Source organism: Typopeltis vanoorti, chromosome 14 (genome assembly GCF_054136105.1).
Source record: "Typopeltis vanoorti isolate ZY-2024b chromosome 14, IOZ_Tvanoo_1.0, whole genome shotgun sequence".
In the NCBI taxonomy this organism is placed as follows: Eukaryota; Metazoa; Arthropoda; class Arachnida; order Uropygi; family Thelyphonidae; genus Typopeltis; species Typopeltis vanoorti.
Window position 1 is genome coordinate 39,936,142 of NC_143562.1, and position 12,822 is coordinate 39,948,963.

The 12,822-nt window shown below is 34.9% G+C and overlaps 1 protein-coding gene across 1 annotated transcript in view; it reads left to right on the forward strand.

Moving 5' to 3' along the window:
• Non1 (nucleolar GTP-binding protein 1) overlaps positions 1 to 11,811 on the forward strand; it is a 177,060-nt gene extending 165,249 nt beyond the window's left edge. The window contains exons 17-18 of the mRNA XM_090403341.1: positions 3,404 to 3,535; positions 11,607 to 11,811. Coding sequence (XP_090259467.1) covers positions 3,404 to 3,535; positions 11,607 to 11,759 — 285 coding nt within the window. The 3' untranslated portion in view covers positions 11,760 to 11,811. The remainder of the gene's footprint in view (positions 1 to 3,403; positions 3,536 to 11,606) is intronic.
• The last annotated feature ends 1,011 nt before the right edge of the window (positions 11,812 to 12,822 follow it).

Consider the following 12,822-nt stretch of genomic DNA (forward strand, 5'->3'; position numbering starts at 1 on the left):
TTCCTATTGACACCTTACGACAAAAAGCATTGATTCTATATGAAGACATGCCGCAAGGCGAAACAGAAGAGGAAGAAAAGTCATTTACAGCAAGCAAGGGCTGGTTGCATAGATTGAAAACTAGGTTTAATCTAAAAACATGAAAATTATGGGAGAATCTGCATCGGCTGGCGAGAAAGCTGCTGCATTGTTCCCAGCAGAATTTAAAAAATTATTGCAGAGAAAGGTTATCATCCTAAGCAAGTTTTTAATTGTGATGAAACCGGTCTCGTTTGGAAGAAAATGCCCCAACGGACCTACATCCATAAAACTGTGAAGCAAGCACCAGGCTTTAAAGCATTTAAGGACAGATTGATGCTGGTACTTGATGGCAATGCAGCTGATCATATAATTAAACCTGGCTTTATTTACTGAGAGAATCCACGTGCCCTTAAAAACAAAAACAAAAGTTGTCTGCCTGTTTTTTGGCAATCAAATCTGAAAGCATGAGTCACAGCCGTGTTATTTATGGAATGGTTCCATCGATGTTTTATTCCTGGGGTGAAAAAATACTTGGAGAGGGAAGGATTACCATTTAAAGTTTTATTGATAATAGACAACGCTCCAGGTTACCTTGAGTCACTAGTCACCTACGATGAAAATGTACAAGTGGTTTTCTTCCCACCTAATATGACCTCATTGTTTCAGCCACTCAATCAAGGTGTCATTAGATGCTTCAAAGCCTCATATGCTCGGCAGGTTTTTGATATCAGTGGTTGAGGATTCTGCTGATGTTGGAGTCATGGAATGCTGGAAATCATTCACAGTTGCAGATGCAATTGGATTCATCAAGAGAGTAATGGACGAATTGAAACCAGAAACGGTAACTGCATGCTGGAAGAATTTGTGGAGTGATGCCATTCATAATTCCCAAGACACCCCTGATATTAACTCACAGATAACAATGATAATTAACACAGCTTGGAAAATAGGTGGAGAGAGAGAGATTTGACGATATGACAAGAAAAAGTGAATGATTACACAGATGGACATCATGAGGTGTTCACTAACGAGGAGTTGAAAGATCTTGCCAAATCTTCTACAGAAGAAGATGACGATGAGGATGAAAGTGAACAAGAACCACCAGCGTGGACACTAGAAAAATTTGCCATGATATTTCGAACGTCTCAAGCATTAAAGGAACACATAATGGATTATGATGCAATGATGGAGCGCAGCATAAAAATTACTCGCACAATAACAGAACCTTTTTACTGAATTGAAGAGACAAAAACGGCAGCTTCCAATAACAATGTTTTTTAAAAAAAGTCTACAAAGCTTCTACTATCAATACTCATCAGCCGTCTACATCATTTGCTCAGTAGGCAAGCAAGCAGCTGACTGTCAAATATTCGGAAGATGAATAAATATGTAGCTGAACACAAAGAGGTGTTCTGATCTCAGTTGATTCCTTCTAATAAGAATAAAAATGTTAAGATTTTATTAACAATTACATTTTCATTAGCATATTTTCTCATTTTGTTCTACATAATTATCAATATTATGTGGGTTAAATTTTATTTATCTAAAGATGGAGTTTTATTGAATGAGGCAATTTTTTTGTTTGCCACTTCACTTGTACTGCTCCGGTGTTTTCTACCGCATTTGGGCACATATTCCATTGCTCCTCGTAGATTCTAAAGACGTAAAAATTGTTTCATGATAATTTTAAATAAATATGTAATATTATTATCGAAGAGCAATGGAATGTGTGCCCAAATGTTGCAGATAGCATCCCTGGATAGTATGGGTGAAGTAGTAGTCTAGAAATTACCTCATTCAATAGAAAAAATAACTTTTTTTATTATTATTTATTTAGCCATACAATTTAGTGTATACATTATGTATTAACTACTTGACATATTCACTAAAGAACCCTGCAATCCTAGTGTGTGAGACTAAGTCAATTTACTTATAATTTCCTGCTTCAATTTTGTTATATATGTGCAAAAATCTGGGCTCACTAGTGGTTTGCTACTATCTGCAGTTAGTTAGTTAGTATCCGTGGAAGACAATGGAACCGTATTCTACGGATATGGGGAGCCTACTGTGTGTGTGTGTATTACGTAGGATGTAAAGTCTTTAAGAGTTTTCAGTTGAAAGTGAGCTAGTGGCAGGGTTTTTTTATCCTGTATAAATAAGCAAACTGGCTAGAAAAGCATATGCAATTAATGAACTTGCTAAATATATCTGAACATCACTCTACAGGAAGTTATGATTAAAGAAAACAATACAATCAATCTACAGCCTTAATAATGAGCCACAATTTTCCTAATATGTCTGGTGCAGGGGGGGTTGCATTTTTATGAATGGCACTGAAAGTGGGATTTGATCATTATTATATGATAGCACACTTTGTAGTTAATACTATTCTAAGTAAAGCAAAAATCAAAAAAAAAAAAAAAAAACTGATGTAGATGTATTAATGCAGTCAGGAAACAAATAGGTAAGAGCTGACTGTTCTAGAGATCAAATCAATTTAGAAGAACATTCTTGATCAAAAACTAGTACTGAAATATTGTATGGAATTATTATGGAAGGTATTATTTCCTTTGAGAGATATAACTGCCAGAAAATGGTATCCAAACTTATTGTGCTTGTAGAGGTTTGCAGGTGTGAGCTGGTTTCAGTGGTGAATAAATGAGAAGAAGCTTGTTTTTAGTCCAAGTGGTACTTTAATCTTGAAAGAAACCCCCCCCCCCTTCCCCCCCACACCTCCGAAAAGAGAAAAAAAAATCTCAAGGATAATTTAATTTTGGGTGTTAAGCTGTATGATTAAGTGTCAAAAATGTTAGTTTTTTTTTCTATTTGATTAAAAAAAAAAAGAGATCCAAAGGCCTATATAGCCCTGTAAAAATGATATATGTATCCATAGCACAGGCTATGCCTAAAGAAAGTTTGATTCTAGGTGCTGATTAGAGCAACTTTTTCTAAGCCTTTCTTTGAATGGTTCCCAAGTTTTATATTCTATGGTTTTACATTAGTTATTATTTTTATTGATAAGGTAGAAGTTAACATTCTTAGCTTAATCTCATCGATTGTTTTGTTTGGAATTTACTTTAATCTGTAAGCATAAAAATGGGATAGCAAAAGAATGATCATACATCTTCTGTTAATTATTGTTTGTATCAGCTAATTCAAGTAGTGTATCATCCATTTCATAGTTAATTTTGAAATATTATTATGATGAAAAGAATTAATATACTCAGAAGGAGGAGAGGAGGTATTTTTAATTATAATAGATAAATGATCAATATCCAATTAATGATTCTTATTATGGATTATGGAATTATGAATGTGGTTTGAATCTAAATAACAAAATGTTTAACTTTAAGAATATAAAGCTTTATTCCATAATTTTTAGACATACCACGTAGAGTCAGCTGCAGAGGGCAGGAGGCGTCCTCCAGTAAAGAGGAAAAGGGAGGATAGCACAGGAATTATTCGCAGCAGTTCAAAAGTACCTAGAGATTTATCTGGTGTTCGTGATGCTAAGGTATGCTTTAAATTGATTCTTATGATTGCACTTTTTTGTTCTTGTGTATATACAGTTAACTCTATTATAGCAGCCATTGTCATGTTCACTCACTGTAACAAACTTAAAAGTCTTAGCCAATGCACTGTAGCATTGCCGCTGTTTTAAAGGAAATTCGATATATCAAACCTTCTGTTACAACAAACTATTCAGTGAGAGCAGAGTGTATTATTTTAAAATACTATAATTGATAAAAACGATGACAGGAAACCATGCAGTAAAATTTAGTCTATGAACTGAAAATAAAAGAAAATCAAGAAATATTCCAGGAAAGGATAGTACAAAAGATCAAGATCCTAGGAGATAAGAAATACATGCAAATAACTTAAAACACAGCTGGGAGACGAAAATCCAAACGGCTATTTTTTCTGGCCAAGTTAATTAAATTAAGGGGATAAAAATCCCTTATTGTTTTTCAGCCAGTATGAGAAACTTTTCACTTAAACTTTGATATCATCCAGGTCTACCTACTCACTGATGAGACCTCAAAAAAGGTTGAAACTGGTCTGCGCAGTGACCTCTCCTCATAATGTAATGACAGTATTACATCTCCTAGGAGCTGTGTTTTTACATTATGAGAAAATATCAGGAATAGTGAGGGATCTTGCTCCACCTTTGCTTCGAGTTCTTTGGTGTTGTACTACCAGGTGGTCACTTACACTTGGATTCGCCGATAGTTCTTCGGCATGAAACTCTTAGATCATAGTTCTCGATCTTAAAGTTTCTCATACTGGCTGAAAAACAATAAGGGATTTTTATTCCCTTAATTTAATCAGCTGGGAGACCTTTAAGACTGCTGTCCTCCAAGCAAGAGAAGTTTGCAGATGGTCAGAGTGAGGTGAAAAGAAGAAATAGACATGCAATGAACAGAAGAGGTGAAAAGAGAAGTAAAAATAAAGAAATTTTTGTGGAAAAAATACTTGACAATAAAATGAAGGACTGGCTATGATTTTTACAAACTACAAAGAACAAAAGTGAAAAATCAGGCTTATCAACCAAACTAAATTCATGAGAAGAGTTTGGAGAATTCATGGAGAGTAATTGTAAAAATAGTCAGAAACTATTTTTACTATTACTTTTTACAGTCTTGAAGAATATTAGAAAATAAGAGAAGGAATGCCCATTAAAATTCATCATAGGGGATTCATCATTTCCATCTTCCATCACAAGGAAGATGGAAAAATTCTGATTGAGCAAGAAAATATTATGGACAGATGAAATGAAAGTACTTTTCACAATTACTAGAGCATTCAGGAGCAGTGAAAAAATGGCATGGAAGAATAGCACAGAACAGAGTGCTATAGAGAAGATGTAATCAAGAAAAAGGAAATGGTTGTGACTGTGTATAAAACAAACTAAGAATGATCTGGATATAATTTAATAGGTATAAAATTATAGCTCCAAAATGTTAAAAGTACATGGGCAAGGCTGGTAAGATCTTGTTACTAAAATGTTAAAATTTACTTGGAAAGAAAAGATGGCCAGAGGTCAGAATGTTTCAATATTTGTCTTTGTTAGGTTTTATGTCTTAAATTTTATTCTGAAATACAAACTCATCAGTCCTTTTCCTTCTATAGCATCAAACAACTGCTAACCTTTTCCATGGAGGTATAAAATTATCAGATTTATTTAGATATATTTACAATAAATTTTGATGTTGTATATTATTACTCAAATATATTCAACAGCTAAGCTTTAGGAGAAATCTTGTTAAGATTTTGCCATGTTAATTTTTTTTTTTTTTTTTTTTTTTTTTTTAAGAATTTGCATTATAAATTTTTTTTCAGCATTAAATTCAAGATGGAAAGAAACTTATTTCTTTTACATTATTAACGTATAATATATCTATATATGCAAGAACCTCCGTAACTTAGTCAATATCAGCAATGCCCCTTTGGTTGGAAAGTCCTGGGTTTGTATCCCATCTGATATTCATGTGAAGACTCTTTATCAGATTTTTTTTCAAGTGAAATGAGCTAGTGTCAGGGTTTTCCTCCCAGAAATTCCTTTTTCATCTCTCAAAATAGCAAACTGGGCATAAGAACCCTTACAATTGTTCTATCATAAACAGTGAGCAGGTTTATAAAAAAGACAGTTTAATTGGCTGTGACAAGACATCGAGCCTATCATGAAAGGGAAGATGAGATGAAATGTTTACAAGTTTATATTGTTGTTCTGCATTTTATGAACCACAGATGATGTTGAATACTTTCTTTCCTATTATGAGATTAAGTTTTAAAATATTACAAGTTTATATAAACTATTAACAGTTCAAAAGAATCTCAGCATTTTAGCATTAAAATGCAACCAGAGAATATCTGTAAGATATGCAATTAACAGATACACATGATGCACAAACAAGTACAATTAAAAATGCATAAAATATGAAGGAAAGTGAGTAAGTTAGAAACATAAGCAGAACAAATGAATTGGAAGTGAATGGTTTCATTATGTATCTAACTTACTCACAATTAATACATGTATTATTATTATTATTATGGGCAACTCCAAGGAGTCCTTAGACTCATTGAGGGAGGCCCTAAACATCATGTTCACACGACTATACGACATTCTCACAGTATCAGTCATACCTTGCCTTGAACTCACTCACCGTCATAGCACCCACAACAGACTCTGGCAGCTTATTCCACTCATTTACCACTCTAAAAGTAAAGAACCCAGCTCTAACACCCCTGCTAACCACACTCTTGCCCAGCTTCTATAGGTGTCCCCTAGTTCTCCCACCACCACCACCACCACCAGTCCTAATCTCAAAAATATCCTCTGAATTTATCTTATAGAAACCCTTTAGCAGTTTGAATGTCTCAATCATATCTCCCCTTTTCTGCCTATCAACTAATTTCTGCAACCCACAAATCTTCAACCTGTTCTCATATGGTTCATTCCATAGACCCGCTATCATCTTAGTCACTCGCCTCTGGATCCTCTCCACCTCCTCCCCATCAAGAAGGAACCTAGGTGACCAAATCTGGGCAGAGTAGTTGAGATGAGGTCTTATCAAGGCTCGGTACAGGGGTACAATAACTTGCTTGTCTCTGCTCGTCAAGGTATTTTTCAACAACCAAGTGAGTTGATGAGCTGATTTGGCTACTTTTGCAATGTGCCCCCTAAACTTCATCTCCCTATCCACCAACACTCCCAAGTTCCTGGCCTCATCAATCTCCTGGAGTACAGTTCCACCAATGTGGTATACTGCTACTAATTTTTTCACCCCAAAATGCATAACCTTACATTTTGTCACATTAAATTGACATCCATTCTCCTTAGCCCAGAACTCCAATCTATCCAAGTCATCCTGCAAGATTTTGACATCATCTGCATTCGCTATCACCCTACCCAACTTTGCATCATCAGCGAATAAATGAACTGTTCCTCTTAGATCCTTCCCTATATCGTTAATGAACAAATTAAACAGCAGTGGTCCAAGAACAGAACCCTGCGGCACACCACTAGTCACAGGCTGTCTTTTGGATTCTACTCCTGAATAAACTACTCTTTAATATCTCTCCATCAACCACCCACCTATCCATCTCACCAACCCTATATCCATTCCCATATGTTGTAGGTTACGGATTAGAATTCCATGTGGTATCCTGTCAAATGCCATTGCCAGGTCCAGCAGTATCACTGTAAACCCATTACCCTTATCCAGTTCAGCCGTCACCTTGTTATAAAACTTGAGCAAGTTACTGAGGCATCATCTACCCTTCACAAAGCCATGCTGTCCCCCGTACAGTATCTCATTTTCATCAATCCATTCCTGTATTTTCCGCTTGACTACTTTCTCCAAGACCTTGACAACGACTCCTGATATGCTGATCGGTCGGTAATTTTCAACCATAGTTTTGGATCTTCCTTTATGCAGTGAAACTATTTTCCCCTCTTTCCACACCTTCAGAACTAAACCAGACCCGAGACTTAGATTAAACAACATGGTCAAGGGCACTGATAATTCCTTAGCCGCTTCACGCAAGACCCGTGCCGGTATACCATCCAATCCCACAGATGTATTCACATTAAGGTTCTGTAATAGACTATTCACCTCCACTTCATTCATCACAATTCCCGTATAAACTAATGGTTCCTTCATTTTTTCAATGTCACCACCTGGATGATATACTTTTGCAAAATGCTTGCTCAGTAACTGTAATTCCACTATATCGACTGATTCAGTGACCTCCTTACCATCGTCATTTCCTTAAAATCATTTTGCCATGTACAGTTTTTTTCTTGCTTGCAGCATATTGAAAGAACTGGTTGGGATTCTGTTTAACTTGCATAGCTAGTTTCCTTTCATAATCCGCTTTTGCTTTTTTTACCACACTTGTTACCCTTCTGGCCTGCACTTTACACCGTTCGTGTGCCTGCAGGTCACCCCTTTCTTTAAATTCCATCCACAGTCGTTTCTTTTTTTGCAGCTTAAGCTTTATGGTGTTATTCATCCATTTAACCCCTACTTGTTTTACTATTTGGACACTAGGTATACAATCAGCCATAACCTCTAAATGCTCCTTGACAACTTCCCGTGCTCTATCGACATCCAGCCCTTGCAGTTGTACATGCCACGGCACTGATCAAAGCAATTCCCTATGCTTGTCATATTTGCCAGCACGGTAATTCCACATATACTCTGTCTTAACCGAAAATTCCACTCCTTTAGTCACCTTCCAGGTCAAGTCCTTATGATCACTCTCACCAATAGGCGGCAACATGGTCATATTCATTACAGTCAAATTCTCAGATGCTATTACCAGGTCAAGCACTCTCACATCCCCTAGTATTTTCAATTACATGCTGTCTCAGATAGTTATCCCTTAATAATTGAATAAAATCCATTTCCTTCCTTACATGTGTCCTCTCCTCCTTCCAATCAATGTTACCATAGTTGAAATCCCCCATAATAATTACCTTCCTTCCACTCATTTCATCAATTGTTTATGCATACTATCTCCACCATCTATTCCATCACCTGGTCTGTAGCAGCACCCAACTGTATATTTTATTCTACCAGTCTCAATCTCACACCAAATAGCCTCAAATGAGCTCTTTTCACTATCCTGTGATACAACTTCAATTCTCCTTGGCTGCAGTTCATCAGCTATCATCAATAACACTCCTCCCCTCCATTTTATTCTCTCTGTTCCTCCTAAACACACTATAACCTACACATTCTATCCCACTAACTATATCATCTTCCGTCAGCCATGTTTCACTAATGCCAATAACCCGTGGCCAGGAAGAGCCAATCAAGGCCAAAAATTCTTCCTTTTTGTTCCTAATACATCTGGCATTAGTATACATGAAGTGCAGTGATCCCTTTGTCCCACCCCTATCTTGATGCGTTATTCTAGATATCCCATTCCCATTTTTTGTCCATAGTACTGGCTCGGGCGCATTATATACATTCTTACATTCAACTGTCTCACTGATGTCCGCATATCAGTGAGACAGTTAGTAGACATATACATACCGCATAGTAGACACATGCACATGTTTTGTAGCTGTTTTCAGCAGTCTAAAATGGCAATTATACTTTACGAGTGTACAGTTGTCAAACAGTGTGCCATTGTGTATTTCTTGTGAGCAAAAGGACTTTCTGCAAAAGGACATTGATAAAGAGGTATATCTTGAAGAAAGAAATGCATACAGAGACATCCCATTTCACTGGCAAGCAAAAAGTTCAAGGTTATGCCATCAACAGGAAAGCAAGCCACCCACTGCTTGCAGTCTTTTGGGATTAACAGAAGTACTGCTGGTCCATTTTCAGAAGCATGGTGAAAATGCAAATGCCATGCCTGCATACAGTGAAATTTTTGGAATCCTTAGAATGCAATTTGCCAAAAATGGCTAGTTCTACTGACAAGAGGAGTATTGCTCCTGCATGATAATGCAAAATCTCAATACAGCTACAGGAACCCCACAGAGAATTCAAGAAATGCAATGGGAATTCTTTAAACATCCACTTTACAGTTCTGACCTCACCCCAAAGTCACTTACACCTCTTTAGTCTGCTGAAATAGCACTTTAGTGGCAAACATTTTGCTGATTATCAGAAGGTTGAAAATGAGGTGCAGAGTTGACTGAGACAACAGATAAAAGAATTCTATGTTGCTGGTTTTGAAGGACTTATAAAGCAATGGGACAGTTGCATAAATGTTGAAAAGGATTATATAGAGAAATAAATGTTTTTCCAAGATTTGTATTTCACTTGTTTTATTTTTTTTATCCATTTGTTATGTACTGTCTTTCTCTCATATATATGATGGAAAAGGCTGACTTATCACATATAAATTGATTAAAAATTTGTTAATTTTTCAAGTATCAATCACCCCTGCCCCCTGCACACACACCTCACCCCTAAATTATTTCACATTTCAGTATCACATACCAGATCTGTTTTTATTTTTATTTATTTCAAGTAACTAACTAAAAATAATTAACACTGTTGAAATAGCTGTTTTTTGGTAATTTCATCCATCCACTATCTTCTATTCCCTGTGGATCTGGAATTCAGTTATGTAATCACTATTGCCATTATTTCATACCAAGGAATTGGCAATTTTATTTTTATGGAAAGCTTTCTTTGCCTTCTTATTAGTATTATTGACTGCCACTATAGCAAACATTGTTATACTAAAGTCATTCATTACAGCAGATTACCTCCCAAAAAAAGTTCCAGACAAATCAACTTTAAAAAAAAAGTATTTGTCTGGAATTTGAAAACAATATTATTCTAAAGAAAATTTAGAATAATATTATGTATATATTATTATTCTAAATTTGGTGTGGTGTGGTGCAGTAAACTATCCACTTTGAATTATATATTTCACTGTTCAAGTATTTAAAACGCATAATTAAAGTAAAGAGTATAATACCTATTAGAATGAATTAAGATGCTTTCATCATGTCACTTGCCTGAAATGAGGTTTAGGATCAGTTTTATGTTGCTTTCTCCATCTTCCTCCCCCTGTCTCTCTCCTTTTTTTTTTCAGCAAGACTAAGTGCTCAGTGACTAAGATCTCATCCCAAAGCATTTTTTCGTCCTGTCGTTTTAAACATAATATTCAAAAGTTATAAGACACTTTTCTTAGTGCTGTCAAATGAAATGGATATAAACTATGCAATATGCAACTTTTGTTTGCTCGTGGTTGGATAAAATGAGGATTGAAAACAAGAATATAATTCCTTGTCAAGTATATTTGTTTTAGTACCCAGTATACAATCCAGTACCACTATTTGAAACATCTGGAATGAAACAAAGCAACTATTGCCAACAAATATTATCAACTTTTTACCAAAAATAGTAAAACATCTTATATGATGCATTGAAATTATTACAGCCACCAATGGTAGAACAACCTTAATTAATTTTTGTCAATTAAGATAAGTTTACCTCTGCATATGCCTCATGAATTTTGGTTGAATATTGTATGGTCTAACCCTGGCGAGTGAGCTGCTTAAAATACTAGACTGCAAGATAAATAAGTATCGACTTAACAATTAACTTAGATGAATACTAAATGAATTAGTAAAAATCAGAGTGTGTGTGTGTGTGTGAGAGAGAGAGAGACCATGCACACGTGCACACTTCAGGAAAATGCAGGTGAAGTGTGGAAAGGAGTCCATGTTATAGTTATCATCCAGAACGAGTGATGGGTACATTGTCTAATTTGTCATTTACAGACAAACTAAGGTCATATTGTGTTCTATAAGTCATAAACATTCAAAACTCTTCCCATTCACATAACTAATCATACTTGTATATTCTTACATAATGCATATGCTTTTTTTTTTGTTTTGTTTTTCTGTATTCAGTCTCTTATAAATAACTTATCATGGTTCACTTCATTTTTAAATCATTTTATTTTTATTATTAAAAAGGAGCTTTTAATTCCTTCAGAACAGAAAGGAATCAGTAGTTCCAAGTTTTTTTGGTTGGAATTACTTATCATAACTAATTAAGATGACTAGTTTTGTTACATAGTTTCTTCCTTTTCTTTTAAAATTATAGATGAGAAAGAAAGTCAAAACACTTGCTAAGAAATCACAGAAGAAATTCAACCTTCAGGCACGTAAAGGTGAAGGTGATAGAAAGATTCTGAACATGAAACCAAGGCATCTATTAACAGGAAAGAGAGGAGTTGGAAAAGCATCAAGGCGATGAACATCATACCGTTTGTTAATACTGTAAAAAATTAAAATGTTATTTAAAATGACTGTTGGTGACTTATTTATTCAGATATCTCTCACTATAGCAAATTCTTTAGGAATCAGGAATAGTTTGTAGTCAGTTTCTTTTTACCATGGTTGAATACTTGAGTACTAAATCAAAATATCAGTACATGTATAAGTACTGATATTTTTAAGTCATTTTATTTTTATTGTTAAAAATGAGCTTTTAATTCCTTCAGAACAGAAAGGAATCAGTAGTTCCAAGTTTTTTGGTTGGAATTACTTATCATAACTAATTAAGAAGACTAGTTTTGCTACACAGTTTCTTCCTTTAAAATTGTAGATGAGAAAGAAAGTCAAAACACTTGCTAAGAAATCACAGAAGAAATTCAACCTTTTGTCTGATATTTTGACATTTATATATATCAACTCTTTAAATGTGCATATTTAACATTTGTGTTGTACAAATTGCACATGGATTATAAAATTCTGGATGCTTCATGAATACTTGAATACATGCAGAGACAAATGTAAGCAGTACAGTAGTATAGTAGCCAGCTGTAGTTGATGTATTAATTGCAGAAGCTTTTGTTTATTATTATTCTCATCATCATAATTCATTCCTTAAGCTCACTGATAGTGAGCTTAAGGTGTACTACAAGGCATGTAACTTTTAATTACTATAGCTAATATTTTACTAGTATTGTGCCATCAGCACAAATAGACTTACAGAAACCATTAGAATTAGAAAACAATGTAAAATTAATTAAAGCTTGTGTACCATGTATGTGATAAATGCAGATACGTGTTTAGCAGGGGGAAGGTTCTGTAGGTAAAGAAGCATATAAGCGAATATATTTAATTTCATTAAAAAGGAAAAATCATGGCTTACAGATCATATTCTGGCTACCGACTACATGATGAAATGCAAGCATATGGCCCTATTGCAGCTCCTTTTAGTTTGAATGCATGTTTGGATTAAATTAAACTAAATTAAATTTAGTTTTGAATCATCCTTGTTTATGCCTACATGATTACTCTTGTGAATCTTCTAT